This window comes from Kryptolebias marmoratus, linkage group LG11 (genome assembly GCF_001649575.2).
Source record: "Kryptolebias marmoratus isolate JLee-2015 linkage group LG11, ASM164957v2, whole genome shotgun sequence".
NCBI classification, from domain to species: Eukaryota; Metazoa; Chordata; class Actinopteri; order Cyprinodontiformes; family Rivulidae; genus Kryptolebias; species Kryptolebias marmoratus.
This window is the reverse complement of record NC_051440.1, coordinates 14,591,386-14,618,673: the sequence shown is the minus strand read 5'-3', so window position 1 is coordinate 14,618,673 and position 27,288 is coordinate 14,591,386. Positions and strand designations below refer to the sequence as shown.

The 27,288-nt window shown below is 39.5% G+C and overlaps 3 protein-coding genes across 8 annotated transcripts; 1 reads left to right on the top strand and 2 right to left on the bottom strand.

Moving 5' to 3' along the window:
- Nucleotides 1–1,875: 1,875 nt before the first annotated feature.
- LOC108229989 (pro-neuregulin-4, membrane-bound isoform) lies at nucleotides 1,876–3,289 on the top strand. The gene is made up of 5 exons (XM_017405735.3): nucleotides 1,876–1,983; nucleotides 2,199–2,234; nucleotides 2,323–2,416; nucleotides 2,541–2,693; nucleotides 2,836–3,289. The coding sequence occupies exons 1-5, from the start codon at nucleotides 1,968–1,970 to the stop codon at nucleotides 2,897–2,899; spliced, it is 363 nt and encodes a 120-aa protein (XP_017261224.1). The 5' UTR covers nucleotides 1,876–1,967; the 3' UTR covers nucleotides 2,900–3,289.
- A 527-nt stretch (nucleotides 3,290–3,816) lies between these two features.
- On the bottom strand, nucleotides 3,817–11,203 carry lactb (lactamase, beta). Of its 2 annotated transcripts, none has more exons than XM_017405582.3 (6): nucleotides 10,774–11,203; nucleotides 10,612–10,678; nucleotides 8,660–8,850; nucleotides 8,247–8,565; nucleotides 7,995–8,160; nucleotides 3,817–6,428 (listed from the first exon to the last, which is right to left on the bottom strand). In XM_017405582.3, exons 1-6 carry the CDS (start codon nucleotides 11,107–11,109, stop codon nucleotides 5,906–5,908), a joined length of 1,602 nt encoding a protein of 533 aa, XP_017261071.1. In that variant the 5' UTR covers nucleotides 11,110–11,203; the 3' UTR covers nucleotides 3,817–5,905. The 2 variants fall into 2 exon arrangements, with proteins under 2 accessions (XP_017261071.1, XP_017261072.1); XM_017405583.3 differs by having other exon boundaries at nucleotides 10,786–11,202.
- Nucleotides 11,204–12,436: 1,233 nt separating this feature from the next.
- tpm1 (tropomyosin 1 (alpha)) lies at nucleotides 12,437–25,167 on the bottom strand. 5 transcript variants are annotated; one of them, XM_037978460.1, is made up of 10 exons: nucleotides 24,910–25,165; nucleotides 24,513–24,638; nucleotides 20,654–20,787; nucleotides 20,326–20,443; nucleotides 19,878–19,948; nucleotides 18,045–18,120; nucleotides 17,796–17,858; nucleotides 17,623–17,692; nucleotides 16,435–16,513; nucleotides 14,819–15,582 (listed from the first exon to the last, which is right to left on the bottom strand). In XM_037978460.1, the coding sequence occupies exons 1-10, from the start codon at nucleotides 25,021–25,023 to the stop codon at nucleotides 15,579–15,581; spliced, it is 855 nt and encodes a 284-aa protein (XP_037834388.1). In that variant the 5' UTR covers nucleotides 25,024–25,165; the 3' UTR covers nucleotides 14,819–15,578. The 5 variants fall into 5 exon arrangements, with proteins under 5 accessions (XP_037834390.1, XP_017261336.1, XP_037834388.1 ...); XM_017405845.3 differs by lacking the exon at nucleotides 24,513–24,638 and adding an exon at nucleotides 24,110–24,235 and having other exon boundaries at nucleotides 24,910–25,161; XM_037978462.1 differs by lacking the exons at nucleotides 14,819–15,582; nucleotides 16,435–16,513 and adding an exon at nucleotides 12,437–13,244 and having other exon boundaries at nucleotides 24,910–25,167.
- Nucleotides 25,168–27,288: the final 2,121 nt, after the last annotated feature.

Below are 27,288 nucleotides of genomic sequence, written 5' to 3'. Positions count from 1 at the left end.
CTTAATTTAAAGTGGGGTTATGTGGAATGGGTATAAGCGATTAATATCTTACCTGTTTTAGATACCTCATTTTTTTTTGGCTAGTCCGAGCACAGCCAAGACCGCCTTAAAATACCTCCAGTCTGGAAGATTTCACAGCGGAGGTGATAAAGTTGGTTACTTTATGGGCTCAGGTTTAATCTGAGTCACTCGCCAAAGTGATCCGGTTCACACGAGCTCAGCTAAATCGGCTGAGTTTCGGGGCTTTCGGCTGTTTTTACGGCGAGTCCGCTAACTCGTGGACTTATTGTGGATTCGGATCGTTGAGCCAGGTGATTCAGTAACCGACCAGGCTCCAATTCATAGCAGTTCACATGAAAGCTTCTATAAACCTTCACACCACTTTTGCATTACGCTGTTATTTGTGTTGAATTTTGTCATTATTTGCAAATGCATATAACAGCACCGGCAGCTAGCTGTTATCATTTCCACTGCATGCAGGAATATTATATTATATTATTTCTGCTGTTATAACCATGTAATGCAAAGTTTAAAGCTTTATATAACAGCAATTGCTTAAACCTCTATAAACATCTTGAGATTGGAAGTATTTTAAGACAGTTGCAATACAATTGGATTTGGACTAACCAGTAGTTTGTCAACTGGGTCAGAATTTAACTTTTTTTCAAACTGAGGTTGTTTATAGAGCTATACAGTAGGTAAAAATATATACGTTTTAAAACTTTTCCACAGAACCCCACCTAAAAAGACCAGAACTATCCCTTTTAAGGTGTTAATCCTCAATTGCAACAGAATTGCAGAGACCAAATATAGCAGAGAAGTAAAAGTTACATGCTCATCAGATTTCCACTTTCACTAGCTAAATTAAAAAATACTTATTATTGCCTCATGTCAGACAAAAGATCCCTTCAGGTTCAGTTAGACAGAGGCTGCCTGCTGCTCTAAACCAAAATATATAAAAATAAGAAGCCTATATAAAAGTCTATGAAATAAATAATTTATAAAGCAATTAGTAACTTTATTTTGAAAGGCAAAAACGAAATAATTTAAACTATCAGCTTTATAACATGTTTCTTCACACAGGGAGGACAGTACGTTTTTGTCTCTAATCTTAAATTGCTTAAGGTTTAGATAAGGACATCTAAAGTTGAAAAACTGTCGAGTGCATGCAACTTCTCAGTGAAGCACTAATGTTTTTCTAAAGATCACTAATAAAACCCTGAAATAATTTTGTTGTGAACTGACACTAAACAAGTTATACACAACGATTCCTTTCTATTTTCCTTATTAAAAATGTACATTTTATGGAAAAGCTGTATTTTTAAAATTTTAAAGAGCTGAAAACACGGCCCCCAGTGAGTGACAGCAAATGTTTAAAACTATTTAAAAGTACAATTTTAACATTCGATAGGAAAAGGAAACCTGTGGGAAGGAAAACAACAACAGCAAAAACGTCAGAAGATGAGTAACGGTTTTGCACAGACAACAATTATACTCAGAAGGAAGTGACGCGATTTTTGTCTCATACTAAAAGTTCTCACGGCTCGATTCGTGCCGTCTTACATACCAGTCATTCATGCACTTACCAAACCCAGAAACACTGCATTCACAAGTGCAACAGGTATTTTCCTCTCCCATCCTCTGCCTGACGCCACAACTTACCTAAAAATAAAACTTCACTGCCCACAAGGTTAAAATGATAAAAAAAACAAACAAAGGCTTTAAAGCCTCGGGGACATTTGTGATGTGTTAGGACACCGGAACCTTACAAAATGCTAATAAATAACCGGGTATCAGTGGTAGTATCTTGACATTTCATTTGTCATTCACAAAGCGGACAAACTGCCATCACAACATTCTTTTTGAGCAAAAGCACGCCCACACGAGAAAACCTTTCAGAGATCCAGACAGACGCCACAAAGATTCACCTTCGGGGACCTGAGCTAGACACCAAAAGCTGGGATTTTATGATCTGGTATATAGGTAAGTTTGTTGCTTTTTATGTAAGCTACTGACCTATTTCTGGGGTAGAGCTAAAGATTTGTTAATGATTTTCTTTTCTTCCCATGAAGCCATTTATACATTGTTTTAATTATCAGCCTTTTAACTATAGGACATGTTTTCCTTAGTGGTGACCGATTACTGCCTGAGAAAACCACTTTCATTAAAAAAATAAACGGATATATTTTTGATCCAAGGAGACAGGAAGAGAAAGACATTCCCAATGATGGCAGGTAATATATATATATATATATATATATATATTACATAATAGCTGTAACAAAGTAAAATCTGGATTTAAAATCCATTTTGATTTCATAGAACACGGAAAACCCTGCGAGGCGCAAGAGGCCACTTATTGCATGAACGGAGCTACATGTTATAAAATAACTTCAGTGAATGCGCTTTCCTGCAGGTAAGTTGCTTCATTTTTTTATTCTAAACAACACGGAGCTTAAATGTGAGAATGTCTAGATGCTTAAAGTGGCAATATTGTTTGCAGATTTCCATATTAAAAAAAAAAAAACTTTACATTTTAGGTGCACAGAAAATTATAAAGGAAGCAGATGTGAGCTGCTTCAGCTCTCGTCCCGTTTTCTGAATGACCAGGACACGGGATTATTAGCAGCGGCCATCATTGTCGCCATTCTCATCTTAGTGGTGCTGGGCTTCGTTATCTACTACACATACAAGTATGTAAACAACATATTAAGGGTTCGCAATGTTAAAGATTTGGAAATATCAGTAAGATGTTTCAACTTTACAAGCTTGGCTTTGATTTACATCACCAAAATGTAAAGCTAATGTCCTTTTTTTCCCCCTTTTCTTGCACAGGATGGTAAAAACCAACAAGAAAATAAAAAACCAAGAGTATCAAAATGTGAAATCCAAAGCATGAACTGTTCTTCTGATGTACATTTAAATTTTATTTTATTTTTACTATTTGTGTGTCGATGTTATAAAAGAATATGACTTGTTGGACAAAACGGATAAAAACTGCCGTTTCGGCCACGGATGAGCCAAGATGAGGGGCCGACGAGTTCTCAGATGAAACTTCTGGATTTTGTGTTTTTAGCTACAGAAAGGCGTCAGATACAAACGCGTCCCCGAGGTGCCTTTAACAAGGTGATGAAGTTGCTTCTGCAGTTAAATCACATTTCAGTGTGTTTGTTTAAATGTATTTACGAATCCAAAACAGATTTTCTTAGGTGACAGTGGACTCATAATGTAACCTAATGTAACTATAACATTTGGAATACATTAATAAATTTTTTTTGGTAAATGTTTACATGCAAGCTATGGTTCTTACCTAATATTTTCACACATTTCTGCAATGAAGTGAGTCAACCCATCAGCATTTCATTCATGGCCTGCAGTTCCCTTTACCATTCTTACTCCCAAGTCTCGTTGAAACCATAAACATTACAGCTGCTTCTTGAAAATGTCTGCACTTGTCAGTGATCTCACTTTCCAAAAATTGCTGGCTTTTTTTGTTTTTTGCAAAGCTGGAAATTCAGGAGTAAGTGCAAACAACAAGGCCCTGGTCAGTTCACTTAAATCTAAAACTAGGCAAAAACGAGAAGCGTTTAAAGTACAACGGGGCTACAAAAACGCATTTAATTAAGCGTGCAAAGAAGAGAAATAACACTCGGACTGCTGGGGGTAAACTTTGTTAGTCTTTCAGGATCCTCTGCAGATATAAATCAAATGTAGAGATAAATAAAAAATAAAAACTTGAGCTGCTGACAGCCAAGTTTGTCATTAAAATTCCTGATACAATGACAGACACACTCATTCAAGCATGAAAAAGTCTGGTTGAACTCGAACAATTCACTTCTTTTATTTTGTCAATGGTAAAATGAGGACAAAGGCACTCAGTGTGTTGGTTATTGGCTGACTGATGCTATTAGGTCAGCACACATTTGTTTAAAGACAGGCTGGTATGAGGAAACGTCTCGGATTCAGCAGAAACTAAAAGGTCATAATATGTAGGAGGTTTACCAACACTGCCATCTTCAGCCATTGTGTATACATATTATTATTATTCTCTCACAGACAAAATATGAAAAGTATGTAAACTTTAAAAGAAAAGATGTGCTTTAAATTCCAAGAAGGCCTTTAAAGTTTTGCTACAGGTCAGTCATTTAAAACGCAGCTAACTGCTTCCACCTAGTGGCAGAAAGGCTTCACTACCTGCAGGGAGCAACAAAAATAAAAGTGAGTGTAACCACAAAGGTAAACATTTCCAAACACAGTCTTCACCATGTTAATAAAGCTGTGCATGATAACCGTTCGTTATAATTTCATAATTGAGAAGTCGAGCATGAGACACTTTCCCACTCCCATCTGTAGATAATAATAGAGATTTAAATTTTCTCCACAATTCCTTTGCATGTGCAAACACTGGTTAAAGAACTCATCAGGATACAAGACAATAAAAATACAAAAACAAAACCACCAAGAGGAGATTCTTTTTGGGGTCAGAATATAAAGTTAAAAACCTCAGAGAAGTGGAGAAGACAAAATGTGATTTTTTTTTTTTGTCGTCTCAGTTCTGGAAACCAAAATAAGAACAAAAACCAGAAGAAATCAAAGCCATCACCTCTGTAAGTTCTGAGTGACGGTTCCTGGCCGCAGAAAACGAGACAATCAGACAAAAAAACAAAACAAAAAAACCCACAAGTTGTTTCATATATATTGTGTGTGTGTGCGTACACACTATTCATACATCTGGTTACTGGTGTTGTATTGCTTTGCATAGATGTGGAATAAAAAACTGGTGTTACACATTTATTTTAAATCAGTAATCATAATCCAGAGGCTTTCAGAAAGAATTTCAAAGTTGTTCTTTGAAGATTAGTTATTTATTTACCTAGTTTTAGTTTAAGTATTTACTCAGCTACTTTCAGATCATTTTTAGGCAATTAAAGAGAAATTTCACGTTTTTAAGTAAAACAAGGCAACCATCTCAAGATAAAAAACAGTGTTTTGTCTACATAACTAACTTCGCAAATAAAATCTATTGTCAAATAGTATCTGAATGGACTTTGTTATTAGCAGCCTGGTGCAAAAAAAAAAAAAAATCTGATAAGCATCAGACAGGTAAAAAAAACATGTCTGTTTTCTGTTTGTTGTGCAGTTTAAACCTAAAAAAGTAGAGGAACTAGAAAAGCTGGGGACAAAATAAGAAGTGGGGAGCCTAAAGTAAACTGAACTGTATCGGACAACAACAAAGAACACAAAACAAATGAGGTCAGAAATGCTTTTGGCCCTTTACTTGACCTATTTTCTGTCCACTGAAGCGTCATCAGAAAACGTTTCAGTGGAAAGACGGCAGTCAAGAATGCATTCTTTCAAATGGGAAATCGACAAAAGGGCTGAGGTATGCCAAATTACTCAAGAGCTCAGTCGAAAGTCAACCGCCTACATTTTTCAGTATGACAATAATCCCAAATATGCTGCCGACGCACTAAACGCATACCTGGATAGAACAGCACCCGGTCAAAACAGTATCACAGATCGGTTTCACCTGAACCTGGCCATCAACATTATTCAAGCAGGGTGGGATCATCTTTTACAGAAGAGAACAAAAGTTGTCCAACAACTTCACACACACTTAAACAAATAAAAAATTACAACTTTTGATTGTCCTTTGATAAATCAAAAAGGATTTTGTAAAAACTACTTGAACTAAATGAGAAAAAAAAACTCCCTTAGAGAGTTTAGATTGTGTCAAGTTTTGATCTTGTAAATGTTTTTTTTGTAAAACTCCACACCTATCTTCAGCAAAGAACAAAAAACGAGGCTTTTTCAGAGTATTGTATTTAAAAGTTATATCAAAACTTCACAACATGTGTCCGAAACTCTTCTTTGCTCCGTAACCTCACACATTTCTGTGAAAAACTTACTTGTTTCTGGCTTTTTCAAACTCGCGTGCAATTTTTAGCGCGGTAGCGTTCAGTCCCACGGACTGCATGTTCGTGATGATGGTGACCACAACCCCCTGCGGGAGGACGAGGACGGGTCCTCGTCGCTGGTCTGCGTCCTCGCTGGGTAACACTAGAAGAACACTGCTGGCCCCCACAGCTCCTCCCGTGTGAGACACGTAATGACTCCGCTCCCTGCATTGGCCGTATTTTTGCAGTTTCTCCACCACCAGCCAGCCTTGGGCGTAGAGTCCGTCCTTATCCCAGCTGGCCTCCGTCTTGTCCACGGGTGCCCACAGCTCCGTGGCTGTTTTGGGTTGGAGGAAGCCAGGGAGCAAGCCCTCGTTCTCAAAGTGGGCCACCTGGTAGCTATAGAGCAGAGCATTACCGAAGAGCAGCAGGTCTCCCACCGTGGACAGGAAGCCGCCTCCTGCCCATTTGTAGGAGTTGTCGACATATGGACAGTTTACAACTCGCCCCCTCTTGCTGACATGATAAAATCTGTGGAGAAGCGTCAAAAAGTAAAACGACCCCACATTTGGATTTGATCAAGTTAACCGCTCCCTTCAAATTATAAAGAAAAAACAGACCAGTTTCTACTCTAATAATACAGACTCAGTTAGCACCTGGTATTTAAATTGATATTTAGCTATCAGAATGCATTCGGACAGAGCTAAATACAGGCTGTAATGTGCACTGAAAACGTTTTTTCACTCAAACCACATTCGGAGGTAGTCTGGACTTTTTTATCTGCATATATTTGGTGGTCTGATATGTCCTTAACTGATGTGACCTCATGTAAGCAGTAGAGTTATTACCTGGATGTCTCAGGGAAAATCTGAATAAAGATAAAGAGCTACAGTATCCTTGGGAATATTCTGAAGATACAGCTTTTTTTCAGCTAGAAGTTTTTATTAAACTATTTATCAAACTCTTTTGAAATATACATCCATCTGTTAGGGTTTTATTATTCAGAGTGGATTATCAGAAAGCTGCATGGCATATTTCTCTTTAATTTAAAGCTTGGTTTGATTGTTTTTAGAGCTGATTAGACCCGCTGTGGTCACTTTGATGTGCTGTGTCACTCACAGAACAGTGAGCAGCGTTATGTCTCAATAAACTATCCTAATAAACACTGATGTTACGTTCAAAGTAAAGCTGCCCAGAAAACCAGCTGGCGGCTGGCAGCGCACCGTTTGACTGTGATGGAGATGAAGGTTTAAATCTTCAGTCTTTGCTCTGACACAAGGCTCTGCGAAACACACAGCACGCTGGTTTATTTCTCTCAGAACTCCACAGAAATGCGACTGAAACGGCTCTGAACCTTGTTAACGTCTAAACAATAATAAAACAGTTCAGATGTGTGAATGTTTTGTCATTTTTAGAGAAACATTAGCAGACTTTGTTGGTCACCGACAGCCCACAGTGTGACATTGCTGCCGACTAGCACCCCCTTGTGGCTCCCTTTCATGAAAACAAATTTGAACATAATTCTGCCTATAAAAAATACACTTCAGATCATTTGTTTTTTTCAGGTGTTGAGTTTGTTGATTCACATAGTTCTTATCTTGCTGCTAAATGTACATATTTCAAATACACTTAATTTCATTTAGTTATTTAAGGCTTAAAAAGTGTCATGTTACAGTGTGATTAACGATTTAACAGCCTGTTAGTGAGTTGAGAGAATGTAGGCAGAACTTTTGTATCAGTGGTAAAGACCCACATCCCTCGTGAGCAGACTAGCTCCAAAATACAATATGGCAGCGTCCTAAAAATCAGACATTTTAGCTCCAAATGTGGACAATGCAAGTTAATGGAGTCGCTTTGTCCATCTTTATTTATGTCGATAGTGTATCTACATACAGAGTGACATCTGATCGTAGAAGCGCTTGTGAATACACTTTGACTGCAAGGTGTGACTGCCCTCAATCAAAGCTGACCACTTGCAATTGAATCACCCGAGACAGATCTTTAATGCAATAGCTGTCGAGATCTGCCTGCACTCAGCTGTGAAGTACTCTAATACATTATAGTGGACATAATGTGAAAGTGCAGGTTATAAATTACCTGGAGCGATGGTAAAGAATCGGCTCGTTCTCATCGGGAACGGTGTTGAGCATTCCCAGCTCACGAAACATGTTCATCATCACATCCAGGAAGCTCTGACCGGCAGCCCGCTCCAAAACGGCGCTTAGAAGGGTGAAGGCATGAGTGGAGTACAGGAACGTGGTGCCTACATGTAGTACAACACAAATCCTCAAAGATTTGTTGGATTTTAATAAGTTCACAGGATGTGGAAACTCGGCATGTGTTTTTTACCTGGTTTGAAAATGAGGGGGTCGTCCTTAAAAAGGTCCAAGGCCTGAAGGACGCTTTCAAACTTGTTCTTCAAGTAGTACTCCTCGTGGTCAAATGCCTTTTTTCTTTTAGCCGGACTGGATTTTTTACATTTAGAGTTCTGATCTGCTGTGGGCTCATCTTTGTTCTCAGATGAGTTCTTATCCTCCTCTTTATCTTTAGCGGGCGGCTTTAGAAGTCGCTTTGCTTTCTCTCTGTCCTCTTTGACCTTCTTTGGATCCTTCTCATAGTGCCTGATGCCACTTAGGTGGGACAGAAGCATACGAGGTGTTATTGTGACCTGAAGAAGGAAAAACAAGAAACCAGAACGAAGCAGAAATGAACAAAGTTGCTAAGATGAGAATCACAGTTACTAAAGCTCTCAACCGACTTACATCTCGTCCATCAAACTGCTTCTGGGGAAACTCTGGGACGTATTTCTGGACGGGGACGTCGAGGTCAAGTTTCCCTTCCTGGCAGAGTCGTGCAGCGGCTGCAGTTGTGAGGGGCTTACTGATGCTGGCTATTCGCATCAAGGTTTCCGACGTGCACGGGACACGATTCTCCAAGTCAGCATAGCCAAATCCTGGATTGCATGAAGAAGTTTAATAAAAAAAAAATAAAAAATTGATCATAGCTGAGGAAACTTCTCACATAAAATGGATTTGAAAAGGGTTCAATACGCTTTGAACTGCTTGATCCTACAGAGGATTTGGAAGAGCAAACTGAACCATGTAAACAACAAAGATGTGTTTTTAATAAATATATTTGTTCTTCTGTACTGCAACTTCTTTGTAGCTTTATGCAAAACCACACACCATCACTGACATTACTGCATCCTGAGAGGCTGACATCAACAGATACATTTATAGGTCAGTATACAAATACAACAGAGTCCAAAAACGTTTTTTTTTTTATTGTGAGCCGCAACTAATTTGGTTAGCGACGTGTTTTTTTTTTTCTTGTTGTCGAGAGTGAAACAACATACTGTAAGAAAACAACCTCCCCACCACTAACAGGACACGGTCATTAGGTGATGGTGCTCGAAGAAGTGTATGTACTTCCTAATTTATGCCCTGAGTTCGGTTTTTAGAAGCTGCCTGTTCAGCAAATGATGATAGTCATATAAGCAATAAAGAGTAAAACTGCTCTGACATTCAAAACAAAACTGTCAAGAAGTGCTTTTATATTCTAATTCAGGCTTTTTGACTTCAGGGAGTGTGCATTGACACGGACATTGCTCTTAAACTTCACATCTAAACCTAATATAATTAAAGGCCTAGCTTTCCTTGAAGGAATGCATACCGCTCGCTGCCTTTCCTGTCAGAGTTTTAAGCTAAGATTAACTCGTGATGAGAAAAATCCTTGAATGTAAGTCTCATCCAATATTGCGAGATGTTGTGCTCAGAGTATGTGTTGTAAATGACTCTCGGCTACTACCACATCTAATTTTAGCTCGATATTTGTAAAACTGACAGAGTTATACCCAGTTTTGTGTTGACTAATGTTGATTGGCTGTGGCAGCCGTCTTCAATGGGACCTACTCAAAACGTTAATTACTTGTAGATGTACACGATATCTGTAAGACTGACCGCATTACAGCCAGTTTTTGTGTTTTCAAAGGTCAGCTGGCTGTGGCGGCCATCTTACAATAGGTTTGCTCAAGAGAATGACCAGTTGGAGATTTACATCCAATGTTTATTTCCTGAATGTTTCATTAAAATCCATCCAGTGGATCATGAGATATTTTTGCTCCAAATAGTTAACGGCAAAATTCTGCAATCTGTTAGCGCTCAAAATATGTGTTGGGGATCAGTCTCAGCTACTACCCTACCAAATATTAGAATGACATGTGTAAAACTGTCAGAATTATTGCTATTTTGTGTTGTTTAAGGTAAAGTTGGCTGTGGCGGCCATATTGAATTGGGTTGACTCCAAAGGTTAATCAGCTGAAGATGTGTATTTAATTATTAATTTCTGCAAGTTTCATTATAAAATTGTTTGAGTATTTCTAGATAGCTAAAAGCAAAAAGAGAAAATAACTTTTATTCTTTTTTTTCTTGGGGTGTGTTAATAAATATTGTGCACACTGAAGGGGGTTTAAAAGTGGGCGTCATCTATGGCTTGGTGTATCATGTATTACATGACTGGTAATCTGCTACAGACACTTTCAGTGTATTTGTTTCATTATTTATCATTGCAAAGTGTTGTCTTCCACATGCCAACTCCATGTGTCTGTAAAAAGTTTTGCTCTTGGTGACATCGTTGTCCAAAGCTTACACATGTGACACGTTGCTCACTTTCGGACCAGACTAATTAATGGATTTTAAGTATTTTAAGGACCGACCTTCGCTCCAAACCTGAACGCCGTCCACAGAAACCCCAGCTACCAGCCCAGGAGCTCCGACTTCAGCCTGTTAATACGGAGAACTGTCTTAATGCAGGGGCTTTTAATGATTAGATGGACATATTTTAAATAAACAACCAAGCGGTCTTCTTCCAGGCCTACCTCGCTGCCTACCTTTATCCGCTCCAGCAGGTCTCTGCTTACTTTTATTGCATCGATGTATGGGCTGGCCTTTTTTGCCTTTTTAACTTTATCCTCACACGAGCTGTCGGCAGAGTCAAAGCCGTATTTCAGTCCCACGGCTAAAACTATCCCCACGCCGACCCCACACATCCACACCTTGGACTTTGGACGGTGTTTACAGGCGGCTAGCCCCCCGGTGTAACCCCGCTGTCGCGCTTGGATAAAAACCCTGTCAGCCTGCTGCGGCTTGCTTCGCGTCGTCGTCAGCAGGAAATATCTACTGCAGAAACGATGTGACGAAAATAGGCGTGACATTACGAAAAACAACAACAACACAAGCTGGTTTTATGAATCGCCGACGAAGCGTTGCTTACTTCCGGGTTGTGTCCCGAACGAGACCAACTTAATCGAATCCAGACAACGTCGAGCCAAAGTCTCATCGAACTACTCAGAAATGCTGCTCATTGAATAATAAAAATAACATAAACTTGCTTTAAAGTAGCCTGCATTCATGTATTTACCACGGTGTACTTAGGAAAACTTAATGTTTGGTTTGAACTTGACAAATTTCTGCAAAATCCGGTTGACTCTGGAAACTTTTTGGATAGAAAGAAAGCGTTTTGGCTTACAAAACACAGTCAGAAGTCACATTATTTCTCTGCATTAGCACACAAACATGTTTTGGTCATGCTAAAGAATTCATTAAATGCTAAAGAAATGATACACTCATGCATATTAAAGTTATGTTTTGTATTTACATAAACAGAAATTATGTTTGCAGGGGCACCACAAAGGGCTTTTCTGTCTGTCTGTCTGGTTAGCAAATATCTCATGAACCAGACATGTTTTGTTGAAACCCGCAGAAAGTATTCATTGGAGGTAAATCTACAACTGCTTAACCTTTGGAGTCAACCTAATTCAGGATGGTGGCCAAGGCTAATCAACCTTAACAAACAGAAAAATGGCCACAACAGTCAATTTTATGGGTTTAGAGCTAAGGTTTGATGTGGAAGTAGCTGAGAATAATCTCCATGACATACTCCAAAGGGCTAGCAAATCTCACAAGATTTTTGTTTAATTGTTCGGCATGCAAAGCAGCAGCCGGTATGCAGATGACTCAGTAAATTGAGTAGTGACTGTGCTGAGTTTGGTTAGTAATAGCAACTAGTAAGTAAAATACTGAAGTCTACTGAAGGTATTTCCTAATTCCTGCAGTGCAGTATTTTCTAAATAGCCTATATGACAGCAAGAAAGAACTCTTAAAATTATGTTATGGCTTTTGGTTTTAATGTGCCACCCCAAGATTAACTGTGGCCCCCATCTGGACTCTCCTTTAAAAACTTTCTAAAGGCACCCCTGAATATCTGGGGGTAAATTAGCTTTACAATCAAGTACTAGAGATCATTTTTAAAGATTAATAACAAAAAAAATGTTCTCTTCATTAGTTCGGAGTTAGCTGCAGTGATGCTTAAGGTCATAATAAAGGTCAAGAAACACTCAAAAACTGTAAAACATTCAAAGATCAAAGTCAGGTAAATGTGTTTTTCTTCACACTGAAACATAATTAATTACATTTCTCTGTAACAGAAGCTCTTTCATTCTCATAATCGACAACAGAGCTGAATACGGATCACAGACAAAGTTAGAAAAATTTCAAAATGTGCTTTTATTTATAGTTATAATTTGTACATTTCAGATATAACGGACATTTGAAACTTTTACTTTAAAACAAAACTAAAACAATGCACAACCAGCTGACTGAAATGTTGTTAGAGGAGATGGAGGACATTGAAATTGTGGTTTTAAAAGAACATACTGTAAAGCATAACAGAACAATACAGTAGCACCTGTATACGTACTGACAGGCATTACCTGCGTATACTTACTCTTGTGACGGTAAAAGGAAAAAATAAAACAGTTTATGCATAGTAGAAGGTTTTAGTACATGCAAAACTTTTCCACTTCGTCCTTTGGTTTGTGCACGATCAAGGTAGAATTTAACTTTTTAGAACAGCTTTATCACAATTTCTAAAACTAACGATACATGAAATTTTAACGAATGTATCTTTTGATAACTGCAAAAGGCAGACATAAAAACTGTCTTCAAGAATTGAGTCTCTGATTTCATCAAAGGTAATGGTTCAGCTCGACTTCTCCTTAGTTCGGCTCCTTGGTTGAGTTCCACTGAAGGCAGAACTGTGCAATAAAAGTAGCATCTGGCTGTTTGGTCACAGCCATTGGCAAGGTATAACAGGAAGGGTTTATGGTAAGCAAGGTGCAAATACGAAAAGCCAAAAACCACAGTGTGTGCGTGTGTGTGTGTGTTTGTGTGTTTGTGTGTGTGGTGAGGGGAGGTCAGATGTGCCTTCACAAGTTATTCAGTTCCATTAGAGTCTGGTCCAGCATCTGATGCATGTCGAGGTTCTCTTCTTTAGCGTGTGACAGTTTCTCTGTTAGAACATTAAATAAAGACAATTTTAGTTCACACATGCAAGAACAAATGAGTCAGTGGGTTAGATTGTATTATTATTATTATTATTATTATTATTATTATTATTATTATTATTATTATTATTATTATTATTATTATTATTGTTATTATTCAAGCTGGTTGTAGCACTAAGGTCAGGTGAAGACATTTTAACCGGATTAACAAACAGCACAGACATGAAACAAGAGAAACACAGTTATGATACGTTGAACATCACGTCGAGCTGCGACAAAACTCTTTCTGACACAAGCGAAAGTTACAGAGAAACGTTATGTTTATGAGACGGTGAGGAAATAAGGTGGGTTTTAAATCACGTTCCGACAGCAGCACAAAACACAAACAGTACAAAAGTCATACATGAACATAAAGAAAATATCTTTAGATTGGTGAGATTGTCAAACAAACCTTTCAAAAAAAACCCTAAATAATAAAAAATAAAATCACTGTTGGGCAAAAACACCTTGTGCCCCCATTCGTCTTCTTTTCTTATGCAAAACTCAACTGTCTTGGTCACTTTTCACATCTGTCTGTGATTTTACGGATGAATATCGAATGAAAAGTATCAAAAAGAGCTTGTAGCATTAGTATCAAGCGAGATGCGATGAAAGAGCTTTAATGCTTCTTATATACCTAGATTGTGCACAGTTTGGCAAAGTTTGGAGCTGAGCTAGTGCTGGCTGAGGATATAAAACAGAGGCTTTTTAGAAATCCACGTAGTTTTACTTTTGTAATCTGCACTCTCTGGTTTGCATAATGTATGCATAAATTTGTAAAATGTGAACACAGGTTTACAAATGAACTTCATTTTTTTTAGAGAGCTAGGATGGACCCACTTTGGATTCAATAACCCGGTTTCAACCATACAAGATAGTTATAGATTTTTAAGCAAGACCAGACTAAAGGGACACATTTCTACTTTATTTTCTCATCTGGCACTATCTGCTCACCATACGTGCCTAAAAAGCATTTTTACCCTCAGGCTGCTGGTAGATGTTTGAAGTCAGAAAGCAAATTGGAACAAAGAGGATAGAGAACCACAAGGAAAAAGGTAAAAGCAAAAAAGGTGAAATGTGTTTTGAAGATTATCTTTTTTTAGCACAACTCTTTGAAATCTTTTACATCTTGGAGCACAGTTAAAATATTCTTAAAGCCACTTAATATCGATTTTTGTTTTATAATCTATTTTTTTGGAGCATTTTGGCCCTTTTTTAAGACTTTAGACTGCAGCAAGTAAAGTAAAATCAAAAGATAGAGGGTGGGTTTGTTAAGTTAACATAGAGACCATTATTCTTGATTTAAACAGAGTAAAATCATGTGAAAGACAAAGAAATAATGAATTTTCTCAGCACTGTGTCTATTCATTTAATATAACACAAGATTAAGACATAAGAACTACATAAATGTGGTTTCATGACAAATTTCTAGTTCTGTTTTTAATCATACAGTCAAATCATTCATCTAGAAAAAAAAGAACTAAGTCCTGCTTATTTCTCTCTGTACTTAGGATCACACCTTAAATAAACCAGACTCAGAATCTGTCATTGTGTATTTATTCAAATGTAAGACATTATACTTTGGATCACACAAAGCCCTTTTGTTCACTTTACCAGCATCAACTCCATCCAATTTTGCCAGCACCAGATGAGAATCCACATCTCCTACATGCTGCTCTGCGTTTCACCAGATTACCCTAATCGTTCTGACTATGATTTAGCAAATAACGCTTCACCAACTTCTCACACACTTCCAGTTATCGCCTTTACAAAAGTGCTCGCATGCATCAGTCTCAAAAGTTCGGCTCAGTTTTCAGTCAAGCACCTGAGGCTGCTGTAAGCTTCAGTTCTTACAGCGGTGCAGAAATATTCCTAATACCTCAGCTTCACAGGATATTCGAAAAGAAGAAGAAAAAAAAGGGACATCAACTGAAATCCATAAAACTACACCTTGTAATGATGGAGCTAATGGGTTGATAAGATGAAAAAGTAAAATCTATAACAAGACTTAACAGCAAAAGGCTTTGGGATTTTCCTCGAACCACTTTACATTAAGACGTCAGAAAGGGAAGAAAAAGGAACAGATGAAAGAGATAGAGATTACAATAGAAGGAAGGGTTTTTTATTTTTTTACACAATGCAGAAAGATTCTAGGATTCTGTACAAGAGATTGGTTGTGTAGCTGACATGGAAACATGAGGAGGAAAGGAAAGCAAAGGGAAGACGGGGAGCAGGCTGGAGGGGGAGCAGACAGGTGCTGCTCGGGCATGAGGAGGCGTCTTTGACGAGGTGTAAACGATTTATCTGTGTGAGAGAGAAGAAGCACAGTGAACCGAGGGGAGGTCGGTGTGGGGGGGACCTACGACGGTACGAGACACACACCACAACATACCAGAACCATAGGAGGCACACCAATGCACCGCAACAGCACAATGCATGACGGAAAACGCACTGTGCACCCTGGGCTGCTCCTCCACCGGAGAGCACTAATTAACAGGGACGATGCTTTTCCTGAAGCTCCCGTAATAATAAGGTAATTTAGCAAAACTGGGGGCTCAACCGCAGTGGTACTAAATTACAATAAGACAACTGACCCTCCGCTGGCATACAAAAAAAAACGAAGGGGTAGATCTCACAACAGAACTTGAGGCCTTTCTTCTGGACAGAAGTAGACCGTATTAGTAAGGAATAAGAGAGAGGGCGGTGGGACACTAAATCTGGAGTTATTAGATTCATTGAAATGTCTGATACAGTTTCAATGAGATTTGTAAAATGACCATAAATATTCACTTTTTTATACAAATTAGATCACAAAAACAACAATTTCCACATTGAAGTAAAACCCATGCGTTTTTGTTCTCTCTTCATGCACAAGTTTACAGTATACTGAAACAAATACACAAATCATGTTTAGTATCTGCATAACAACACAAATTAAGATTATTTAACCTAGATAGACTCAAATTACACAGGCAAAGAGTACAGCAATGTCTGTTTTAAGACATTCGAAATGAAGAGGTAAAACAAGACGGATGTAACGTCTCTAACTGGAGTCGAAAATGAAGAGAAAGGAGATGATGCATTTGGGGAGGGGGGAGCTCAGAGAACAGGTGTGAAAGAAGGAAAAACAAGCAGGTGCAGAGACATGAGAATTACATGGAAGTCATGTCGTTGAGGGCGTGGTCCAGCTCCTCGCTGATGGCCTTGTACTTCAGCTTCTGGGAGTATAACTCATCTATTGGTGGGGAGGGAGGGCGCCATGGGTGAAGGGAAGGGGGGAGGGAGGAGCGGCGGAGGAGAGCAAAGAAGGTGGAGGACAGGGAGGTGAAAGGTGGAGCATCCAAGGCAATGAAAGGACAGGAGAAGGAGACAGGAAAACAGAAACATTGAAAACAGGGCAGTGATGGGGATGCTACATGTCAAACCAGAGAAATAGCTTTTTCTGTGAAAAGGCGGAGGGAACGCTGAAACGCTGCTGAAATTTGCTGAAGAAGCTGAAACTGAGTAGCTAAGCTAAAAGAAAGAAGGCACAAGCTTAAAGCTAAAAGAAGCAAAAGGCTAGCTAGAAACTAAATGTATTAAAAGTTTAATTTCTAAAATCTAAAAAATATCAAAAGCTAAATTGAAAGTAACAAGATAGCAGTTAAAAGCAGTAAACGGCTAGCTAAAAAGAATGACAAAGTAGGTAAAAGCTAAAAGTAGCATAAGAATGCTAAAACAGATATGTTTTAGAACAGTGGTTTTGAATTAAATGAACTGATCTCAATGTATTTCTATCGGGAAAATACTTGTAAATAAATATTTTGTAAGATATAAATGTTACAATAACTAAAAGTCATAGCATCCAGCTTCAGATTGAGCTCAATGCTTTGATGTATGAATGTCTAAAATGGCACAAAGTGTGCAGAAGGAGTTAGATTGCAAAAAATGACTAAAAAGTAGGAAAACAATGGTGTGACAGACAATTGAATCAGAAGTCACAATTAAATCAGAGAACGTCAAAGCAAGAAATGTCAGAAAAAGTTCCTTGGCAGCAGGTAGAAATGAGCTGGTTTTTACGACCATGTGGATCTTGACAGTTCGTTTTTTTTATGTTCACTGGAAAGAGTCAAAACTCAAACCTTCAAAACGGACCTTTCCTACCCCAAAACTTAACATAAAAGCTAAGACAACAGAAATATGACGCAGCCTGAAAGAATGGCCTAACAGTGTTTATAAGGACGCAGGATGTGATTCAAAAGGTCCTGAGGAAAATGATAAGGACTTACCTAAATACCAGCCCCAAAACAAGATTTCAAGAGAAAAAAACAGACAAAATGAAATGCAAAAACAAAAACGGCCTACCTTCCAAGTCGTCGATGGTCTTCTCAAGCTTGGCTACTGATCTCTCAGCGAACTCAGCACGAGTCTCAGCCTGTGTTTCAGGGACAAATCAAGTTCAACACCTGAACTATGATACAACATCCGAGACTCAATCGTCCTCGAGCCCCACAACAAAACACACGCCCAAACTGTACCTCCTTCAGCTTGTCGGTGAGGACCTTGATCTCCTCCTCGTACTTGTCCTCCTTCTGTGAGTACTGTGGGTCAAAAACAAAGACGAAAGGTCATGAATATGAGACCACGTTAAACAGCCAAATGGATTTAGACACGCTTTGCTAACATTTAAACATCTAAAGCAAAAGGCTTTGGCTCCTCAGGCTCTTCTCCTTCCCTGTCCACTGAGCGTTTCGACAGCATGCACGGGCCCAGAAAGTCACGCTTACCTTCTCGGCCTGGGCCTCCAGTGACTTCAGGTTGTTGGTCACAGTTTTCAACTCTTCCTCAAGCTCAGAGCATTTGCTGGTGTTTTAGGTGAGGAGAAAAGAACGGCCAAGGATACGAAGTGGAAGGTGGAGGAAAAGAAGAGAGAGAGAGAAAGAGAGAGAGAGAGGGGAACGGATAGAAGCAGAGGAAGACACAAAACAGGTTGACAGGAAATGAGAAAGAGGGAGGGATGACATAACGTAAATAAGAACTACAAGGACTTCAACAAAAAGGGAGTCAAAAGAAACAAATGTGCCTTAACAGAGCAGCGAGGTGATTCTTTAGTGATTTAGAATCAAAATAAATGATTTCAGCATTCCGAATCTTTGAGGAGAAGCTCTGTAGAAAAGTTATGAACTGTTAATATCTTACCTGTTGCAGATAGCTCTTTGAATGACCTCAGACTGGAGAATTACAGTGAACTAGACTGATGAGCTAATGGCTAGTCCAAGTGGGGACAATTTACAACAATTATAATTGTGAAACTTTTGCTAGTGATTAACGAGAACACTATTCTAAAAGCCTTTAAAACAAGAGGTTCCAAACCTTTTGGCTTTTGTCCCCCAAAATAACAACGTCAAAGACTTGTGACTCCAAATATCCTTTGCTGAAGGACACAAATGTTGCTAAAAAAATAGATAAACAAATAAGGACATCATGACATCCCAAACAGATTAAACTCATATTATACTACCTGTCTCCATTTATGGCTATGGCTGTTATCTTTTGTAACAATAATAGTGAAATCATGCTTGTAGGAAATATTCTTGGATTTCGTTAGACTTTTGGAGATCATCTCAGGACCAGGCCTGCTGGTTAGTGACCTACAGTGGGGTCCCACCCCCAGCTTTGGGAACTACTGCTTTACACGACCATCTGTTTCACATGACATGGTCATTCCAGCAAATATATTATGGTATTCCTGGCAGAAGGGCCCAAGACTGCAGAGTGAGCACTCCAGTCTGGGTTTTATGTTAATAACCGTGTAATTCAAAGCTGACAGTGATGTAAAGGTTTAGGAAGTAGCGTTTACCTGAACAGCAAACATTTTTTTTTTAAGATTGGAGTTGTTTTAAAAAGGCAGCAATCCACTTTTGTCTTGGCCCTTTTTTAAACTAGCCAATAGCTCATCAATCTGGTCAAAATGTAACTATTTCTCCAAACTCAGGTTGTTCAAAAAGCTGTCTACAACAGGTAAAATATTAAATGTTTGTAACCTTTCCACAGAATCCCACTTCAAAGGCTATGGACTATCCTGTTAACAGAGCAGGACTGTGAGAACAGAATTGTGCTTTTTTGTGTGCATGTTAATCACAATCAACAATTTCAGCCTTGAAATATGATGCTTTCTGTGCTGGAGTTATTCCTGTCCGGCCTCCTGCTGTGTTAGGCATTAAACCGTCTAATCTACTCAGAATAAAAGTAAGAAAGGGGACAAGCGCAGAATGCAAAGCAGAGGAGGCAGGACCGACAGAGAGATGAGCCACCCGGCTAGTTTTGGTTCGCTGTACCTGTGTGACTGTGGAATTTAGTGATTTCAGGCTCTGCTCCAAAACCTTTAGCTCCTCCTCCACTCTCCGAGCGCGTCTGTTAGTGGGTGTGGCAGCCAAAACCATTCATTCAAACCAAGGTGAGCATGCAAATGATCAGCACAGACAATAAGGAACACAGTTCCAACGAAAAATGAACTCTCACGGTATTTGAATTAGTGCAAAAAAGCGTTTACATTGTCCTACGGCATCCGTGCACGTGTGGTCACAGGCTTCAGTGTGCACAGAGGTGCAAAGAATTACCTTTCTGACAGCTCAGCGCGCTCCTCTGTACGTTCCAGGTCACCCTCAATGATGACCAGTTTACGAGCCACCTGAAGGAGCAGCACTGGAACAGTTACACCAAACAACAGGTACTTACAGTAATCTCACACTGTTAGGATTAGGGCAAGAGGTTTTGCTATAGATTACACCTACAATACGTTTACATCTACACTTTAAACAGCCATTTCTGCACAGCTGAGCCACACGCCTTCATTTATAGCTTATGAATTATTACAGAATTTGAACTTGAAAAGACGTGTGGCTATGTTTTAAATCAAGAACTTCCCAAAAAGATAAAAATAAATGAATAAAATATATAGATTACACTTATTCAAAGGTAAATTCAGCCTGTAGGTGGAGTCTGTCACAGATGAACTTGGTGCCGTAAATAGATGTTTAATGTTTTGCCAGCGGCTGAAAAACTCGCCTCCTCATATTTGCGGTCAGCCTCCTCAGCGATGTTTTTGGCCTCCTTGAGCTGGATCTCCTGGATCTCCATCTTCTCCTCATCCTTCATGGCTCTGTTCTCAATGACCTTCATGCCTCTGTGAGTAGGAGGTGGGGTCACATAGAGTCAGTGAAAATGCTTTGGGCTGTCTACGTTTCCAAGAAAGTGCGTCTACTAGAACAGCAGCGTGAGTTTGTAAATATTTAACTTTTTTGCTTTTTTTTTTGAATAAGTAACTGTTTTTTGGAATGAAGTCGCCTTTCAAGGAGTGACATTTAAACTGCTGGAGGTCCAGGAGGAAACCCACCTCTCGCTCTCGTCAGCAGCCTTCTCAGCCTCCTCCAGTTTCTGCAGGGCTGTGGCCAGACGCTCCTGAGCACGATCCAACTCCTCCTCAACCAGCTGGATACGTCTGTTCAGGGAGGCGACATCTCCCTCAGCCTAAGGGAGAGCAGAGCGGCACATCGTCAGGGGACGCCAGGGAGCCGGCATCTTAAACCCAGGAAATCACTTAACTGCAAACATACGTCAGCCCAAAGAAAGCAGGTGGCCAGAAAAGGGTTCAGAAAGACCACGAGCTTTGTTGTAAGAGTATAATCGTGACCCTAAGTATTTTTTGTATACGAGAACCCCCTCCCTGCGGGTTTCCCTGTGCTCTACATGTGCACAAAAATGACATCCTAAAGTGTTGAACACTGCTCCCTGAGAGAGCGTCAACATAGCTGGGGTTAAACGGGCCTGACAAATACAGATCCGAGAAAAACCCATGGGAAGTAGGGGTGCCAGAGGACGTGCATGTCCAAATAACTAACAATGAATAAAAACTGGTTTCATTAGTGTTGCATCTGCTTAACTTCCAATAATCTTTTTTTTTTATACATTAATGGGTTTTGTAAATTTGGCATATAATCCAGCACTGCTATTGTTTATCTGTGTGCAAAATTTTGCAATCATTAAAAAGCTACAAAAAAATGGGGACATTAGCTTTAAGTCCTGATTGGAATTTTTTATTTTTTATCTGTCGGAAACATATTTTCGATGCCAATTTTTGGTAAAGACAACACACACTTTTGGGTGCAAGTCACTGCAGATATTTAGTATTCTCATATACTTATGTGTTTAGGGTTATAAAAATGTAAACATGACTAAAGCACTACTAATACACACAGTTCACACTGCCATGGATTTGACATTCTGGCTTATGTTCAAAGGTTATGTTTTGTTTTTCGTTTTTTTACATTTACTTCTGCTTTCTGACGTTAGCTCAGCAAGTCTAAAACTGTCCTCGAGATGCACATGAAGGTACTTCCACGGCAGACTTTTTTATTTATTTATTTTTAGGTTATTTCCCCTGCAGCTCCTGTTAAAGAGTAATGCAGAGCATGGAACAAAGTGCATCTCATGTTTGGAAATGTGACAAGGAAGGAGCTCCGTTTTACCAGCCTGCATGTGCAAAAAAAAAAAAAAAAAAAATTTGTGTAACTGCCTGTGTTGTAGCTGTGAAACCCCACTGTCCTTATAAGGGCAAGTCAAAGAGCGCGAGCTGCAGAGTGGCACGTTAAATGTTGCTACAGTTAAGTTTTTTTTTTTTTAATTTCCTGGTGACTTAGAAATCTTTTTTTTTTTTTTTTAAAGGCAGAAAAATGATTTTGTGTTGATTTTCTCCTACAGAGCAGGTCGATTTGTTTTGAAGTATATTCAAACAAAAAGAGCAATTTTACTTTATTGTGCTTCTTTAAATCAGGGGCCCGTGACTGCCAATTAGTGGGGCTCTCAAACTTTCATCTTATTAAACTTAAAGCTTAGAGAAATCCCACCAACTCAAACCGTCTGTTTTTAGCTTCTCAGAAACACAGGAAATGTTTGATGAGAGGAACTGGTGCGCAGATGCTGTGTGTGTGTGTGTGGGTGTGTGTGTGTGTTGCAAACACGCTTACTTGGTCTCTAGCTTTCCTCTGCTCAAGCAACTCCTTCTGTAATCTCTCAGCTCTCTCTTCAGCACCGTCTGCCTGCTCTTGCAAGGATTTGATCTTTCGTTTTACTGCGTCCAGCGACGTAACTCCAGCCATAGTTTACTGATACTTATAAAACAATACAAAACAACGACTAAAAACTATGAGCAGCAGCAGCTCTAAATTTCCGAGAAAGCCGTCAAAGAGGCGGGATGACGTCCCTGATGGTGCTGAAAAGCTGCGTAAAGTCGGTGCGTGAGCGCTCCAGAGACGCGCTTTTCTTTTTTCATTTTGGTCCAGGAAGTGCCGCTCATTTCAACACGCCCCTTTTAAATGTTATTTTTTATTATTAATTTCTGCAGGGCTACACTTCTGCACTGAGCAAATCTGCTGCACTGCTCCGCAGAATGATGGAAGAACTGATGGTAGACGAAACGTACAGTTTTAATGATAAGAAGACGGCCAGACAGACATCAGTGATCAGGCTTATAGTAACGGAACAACAGCGCCATCTGCTGGTCAAGTATGAGTGGTGCATGGTAAAATAATCTGACATTTAATGGATTTATAATTTATATTTAATGGTTTTATGTCCCTCAAGAGATCAAAAAGTATCTTTCCATTCTGTTCTATTCTATTCTATTCTATTCTATTCTATTCTAGGTAGAGGCCTGCAAATATCGCAGAACCATTTCACATTATGATAAAAATACTACTAAAACACTGTGAATCAGTTAAGTCCTTTGATTTTTTCAGTCCTATAAGCTTATATTTTTCTGTATAAACTTTAAAGCGAACTTAAAAGCCGTTTCTGTAATAAAATCCTCCCCACCACCGACTGCACAGGAGTTAAAACTCACGACTGTCTGACACACTTTAGGCCCGACGTCCCTCCCTCTGTGAAATCCAATTAAAGGATTATTACAACTTGTTTTTACCCATAGAGCCTTAAAGCAACCCGATTTGCCGTTGACTCCAAATGTCTCTTGTCTGTTGCTCTTGAAGCTGGCTGTTACCCTGTTTCTGTCATTATCAGCACTCTGACTGTAAATATATGTATGTTTGTAAGAATGCGACGCTTGTTTTGTGTCTTATCAGACCCCTTAAAGGCCAAAATTTATTTCCCCCCTAGTTAATATATTCATCTTAATCAATGAAGAACAAAAATGTTACATTTAATTTGAATGACCAAGGAACATTATGTGCATTTTACTTTAATTAGCAAGGGACACTTTGAGTTGAAACTGTATTTTTGTCTGTGGTAAGCAAAAGAGCGCAGCTGGCTGATGTGAGCTCTATCCTGACCATATAAAGCAGTGGGCTATATTTATCCAGGCGCTGACTCTGGGAGCTCCTGGGAAGACTGCAGGCTCTACTTACCACTCTGAAAAAAGATCTACACGAGCATATTTAGTCTTTAGGCATGCAACTAGAAGTTTAGCCTTTAGAGTTGTTGAGTCGAAGTTATTGGCCCGTCGTATTTTTTTCATTATGACCTGAAAATGTTGTCTTTCTTTGGGCTGAAATAAAAAGTCAATGTGCATGTGATTCTTGATTAAACATAAACGACAGCTCAACAGTGGCTGGATGACACCGAAATGAGTCATTCTGGAGTTAAAGGTCAACTATGGGAGCAGCAGTTGCGGTGCCAAGCGCACCCCACATTGGCTATAGAGCAAATGCTTTTTTTTTCTGGAGGGAGAAGGACAAAAAGAGTTGAACTGTCGTTTCTGTCCCAGATGAAAGAGTGAAAGTGTGAAGCAGCGTGGTGGGGGGAAATGGTGCCACTTGTGGACCCCTTCCTTACTTACATCGGTGGCTTTCTTCTCAGCCAGCTCAAGTTTCTCCTGGGCGTCTTTAAGAGCCTCGGAGTACTTGTCCAGCTCATCCTCGGTTCCTTTCAGCTTCTTCTGCAGAGCCACCAAGTCGTCCTCAAGCTGATGGTTTCATTATTTATATATATATATATATATATATATATATATATATATATATATATATATATATATATATATATATATATATATTTTTTTTTTTTTTTCAATGCAGGGCAGTTTCAGAAGTGATCGGCGGAGAGATGGAGTTGGCGTGAGCGCGCAAAGGCGCACAGAGCGCACAGAGAGACAGGAAACAGGACAGGACCGGAGAGGACAGGGACAGAGAAAGAAAGGGGAGAAGTTAGGAAAGTTTATCATGCACTTCAGGTTCAGATACCTTTGTGGCGGTCTCGTCGGCACTCAACAGTTTTTCCTCAGCCGTTTGGAACTCCTCAAAAACTCTATCTCTCTCGTCTTCCGTTACGCGCAATTTCTTTTCCAACTCTCTTATATCGTCCTCTAACTACACATGCATGCAAAGACATGTTTAAAAGTTAAACAAAATATAAAAAGCACACACTCTTTTACACACTAGACACTTACATTTAATTATAAACATGATCTTCCTTTAATTTAAACGGAACAGTAAAAATAATGTGTGAGTTTTTAATTGTAATTATCCTTGAAAACAATCGTGGGTATGCGATCCTTTTACATTTAAAACTGCCTCTTCTACACATTTCTGCTGTTTTCCATTAAAGAAGGAGGAGAAGAAGAAAAGAAGAGTATCCGACCTGTTTGCTTCTGTCCTCTGCTGCTTTCTTGTCTGACTCTGCCTGCTCAGCTCTGTCCAAGGCGTTCTCCTTGTCGAGCTTGAGCATCTGCATCTTCTTCTTGATGGCATCCATGGCTGCTTGTTGCTGTTCGGCAGCACCGACAAAACGTCCAACGGGAGAGCAAAGGAGCGAGACTGGAGGGGGGGAGGAGAGAGTCTGTGCCTGACTGAAGGCTGAGCTGGACTGCGGGCTCTGCCTGACTCTGTCCTGTCAAATATGTACTTTCAAGAGGGGGGCGAGAGGATTCCTCTGGACATTCAATCCTGCGGGGAGGAGGCACATGTGGGTGCTTAGGGTTTTTTTTAAGGAGCTGCTCAGGGATTCGTAGTTCCCAAACATTTGACTTTTGATACGCCTTTATATGGGGAGTGACAAGCAGGGAGGCTCCCATGAAAGGCTTTATAATGGTGTAACTGACGCTCTTTGCTTAATAAATCTTCCTGGATGAACACATTTCCCAGTTTTTCCTTGACTTTTTCATTCTACACTTTCCATTTTTTTATTGTAAGTTTGTAGTCTTTTGTGAATGATTATTTTTTTCTTATGATTTCACAGAGGAAATGTAGTCCCCTATAATTTGAACAAATGGGACCAGCTGCACAAACATTCCGACCGAGATCTGATCATTTTGCTGCCACTGGTGTCTCTGTCTGAGCCTGTTTTTAAGTAGATCTTCAGGGAGAAAGTCTGCTGTACACAGGGGTGCCAGACAGGGGGGACCAGTGGGGGCAAAGGCCCCGAGTATACATTTGCTGGCACCACCTACCGCCCACCCCTGGCCAGGCAGTCTTAAATGCATGCTATTTTATTATATTGCCTGCCTTTCATGACGACGAGCAATCTCTGTGTATCTGATAATTGGATGTACAGCTACAACTGATGAATCTTTGGTGCCAGTTTTATGTAAATGTCCACCACAGCTAATCCGTTTTTGCAAACACAAACATGACTCTAACTCTGTCAGTTTTACAGATATTGAGCTCAGATTTGGCGTGGGAGTAGCTGAGAGTCAGCCCTAGCACATATTTCAAACAATAACAGATCACAACACATCTTTGTTTAAAACATTGGCATACAAAATGGCGGGCGATATGCATTCCTTTGATGAATGCTTTTGTTTATGAATATGAATTGGAGAGAGGAGGGGAAAAGCTTCAGCCACTTGAGTAGTGACTGTGCTGTTTTCAGTAAGTGATACCAACAGTAAAATAAAAACAAAAAAACAAAAAACAAATTAGGACTATATCAGTTGGGACTAAATTCTGATACCCCAAAATTATCTGTGGCCCCCATTGGGCCACCCCTTAGAAAATGTTCTGGAACCGCCCCAGGTTGTATGAAAAGACACATTTTCTCAAAGCCCACAGAAGTCCTCGAGGCATTGTTCCTTTCCATATGGGAGGGGTTTGAAAGCAGCCGGTTGTTTACCTGTAGCCCAGCACCAAACTGTGACTGGGACATCTGATCTGTCGGGATGCTGTGGAAGCCCAGCATCCCGACAGGATGGGTTTAAACCCTAATTAGAGCTGACGAGTCTCTAATCTGCTTCCTATTTCAGAAATGTTAACTGCTTTACAAATAGCCAGGAGAGAATGTTCCATGTCCTCCGTTGGGCTACATATTTTAGCATATTTAACAAAAAGTAAGCTGATACACTTATGAAATGTTAAGATTTTGAGTTGATTTCTTTTGAAGCTGTAACCCTCTCTTTACTTGTTGAAATGTTAAAACGTCTCTGAGGACTGAGCAGTGTCTTCTTGTCTGCATGAAGATACTCAAGGATATTTTTAGGGTTGCCACCCCTTTCTTGCACCTGCCTTGGTCTGTAATATAGAACTCAGTCATGGTGCCAAGAGTCCAGGGTCTAATGGCATTAGATACGCCTCTTAAAATAATCCTCGTCTTGCTCAGACTCAGATCACTTTTATGGATTATTGTTGCTCCGCCTGTCAGACTTAGTCATACTTTTGGTATAAAAACAGGCTCCCCAATATTCAGACTTTAGTCAGAAGGAAGAAACACATGTCAGTGTACACTGAAGAAAGATATATTAGCTACTCTATTTTTCTCCTAATTATCACCCGCCGCGGAAGGCAAAGTGGTGATAATGTAATTTTCCCGTGTGTGTTCATTTGTCTGTAGTGTTAGCAAAAACATATCAGGAACCACCGGACAACTTTTAAAGAAACTATCAGAAAGTAAACAAGGGGTGTTAACTTTTGGAGCAAATGCAATTCAAAATGGCTGCCACAGACAACTGAGTTTATAAAACACAAAAATGGTTATAGCTCTATCAACTTTAAAGGTAATGAGCTAAAATGTTGCATGGCAGCGGCT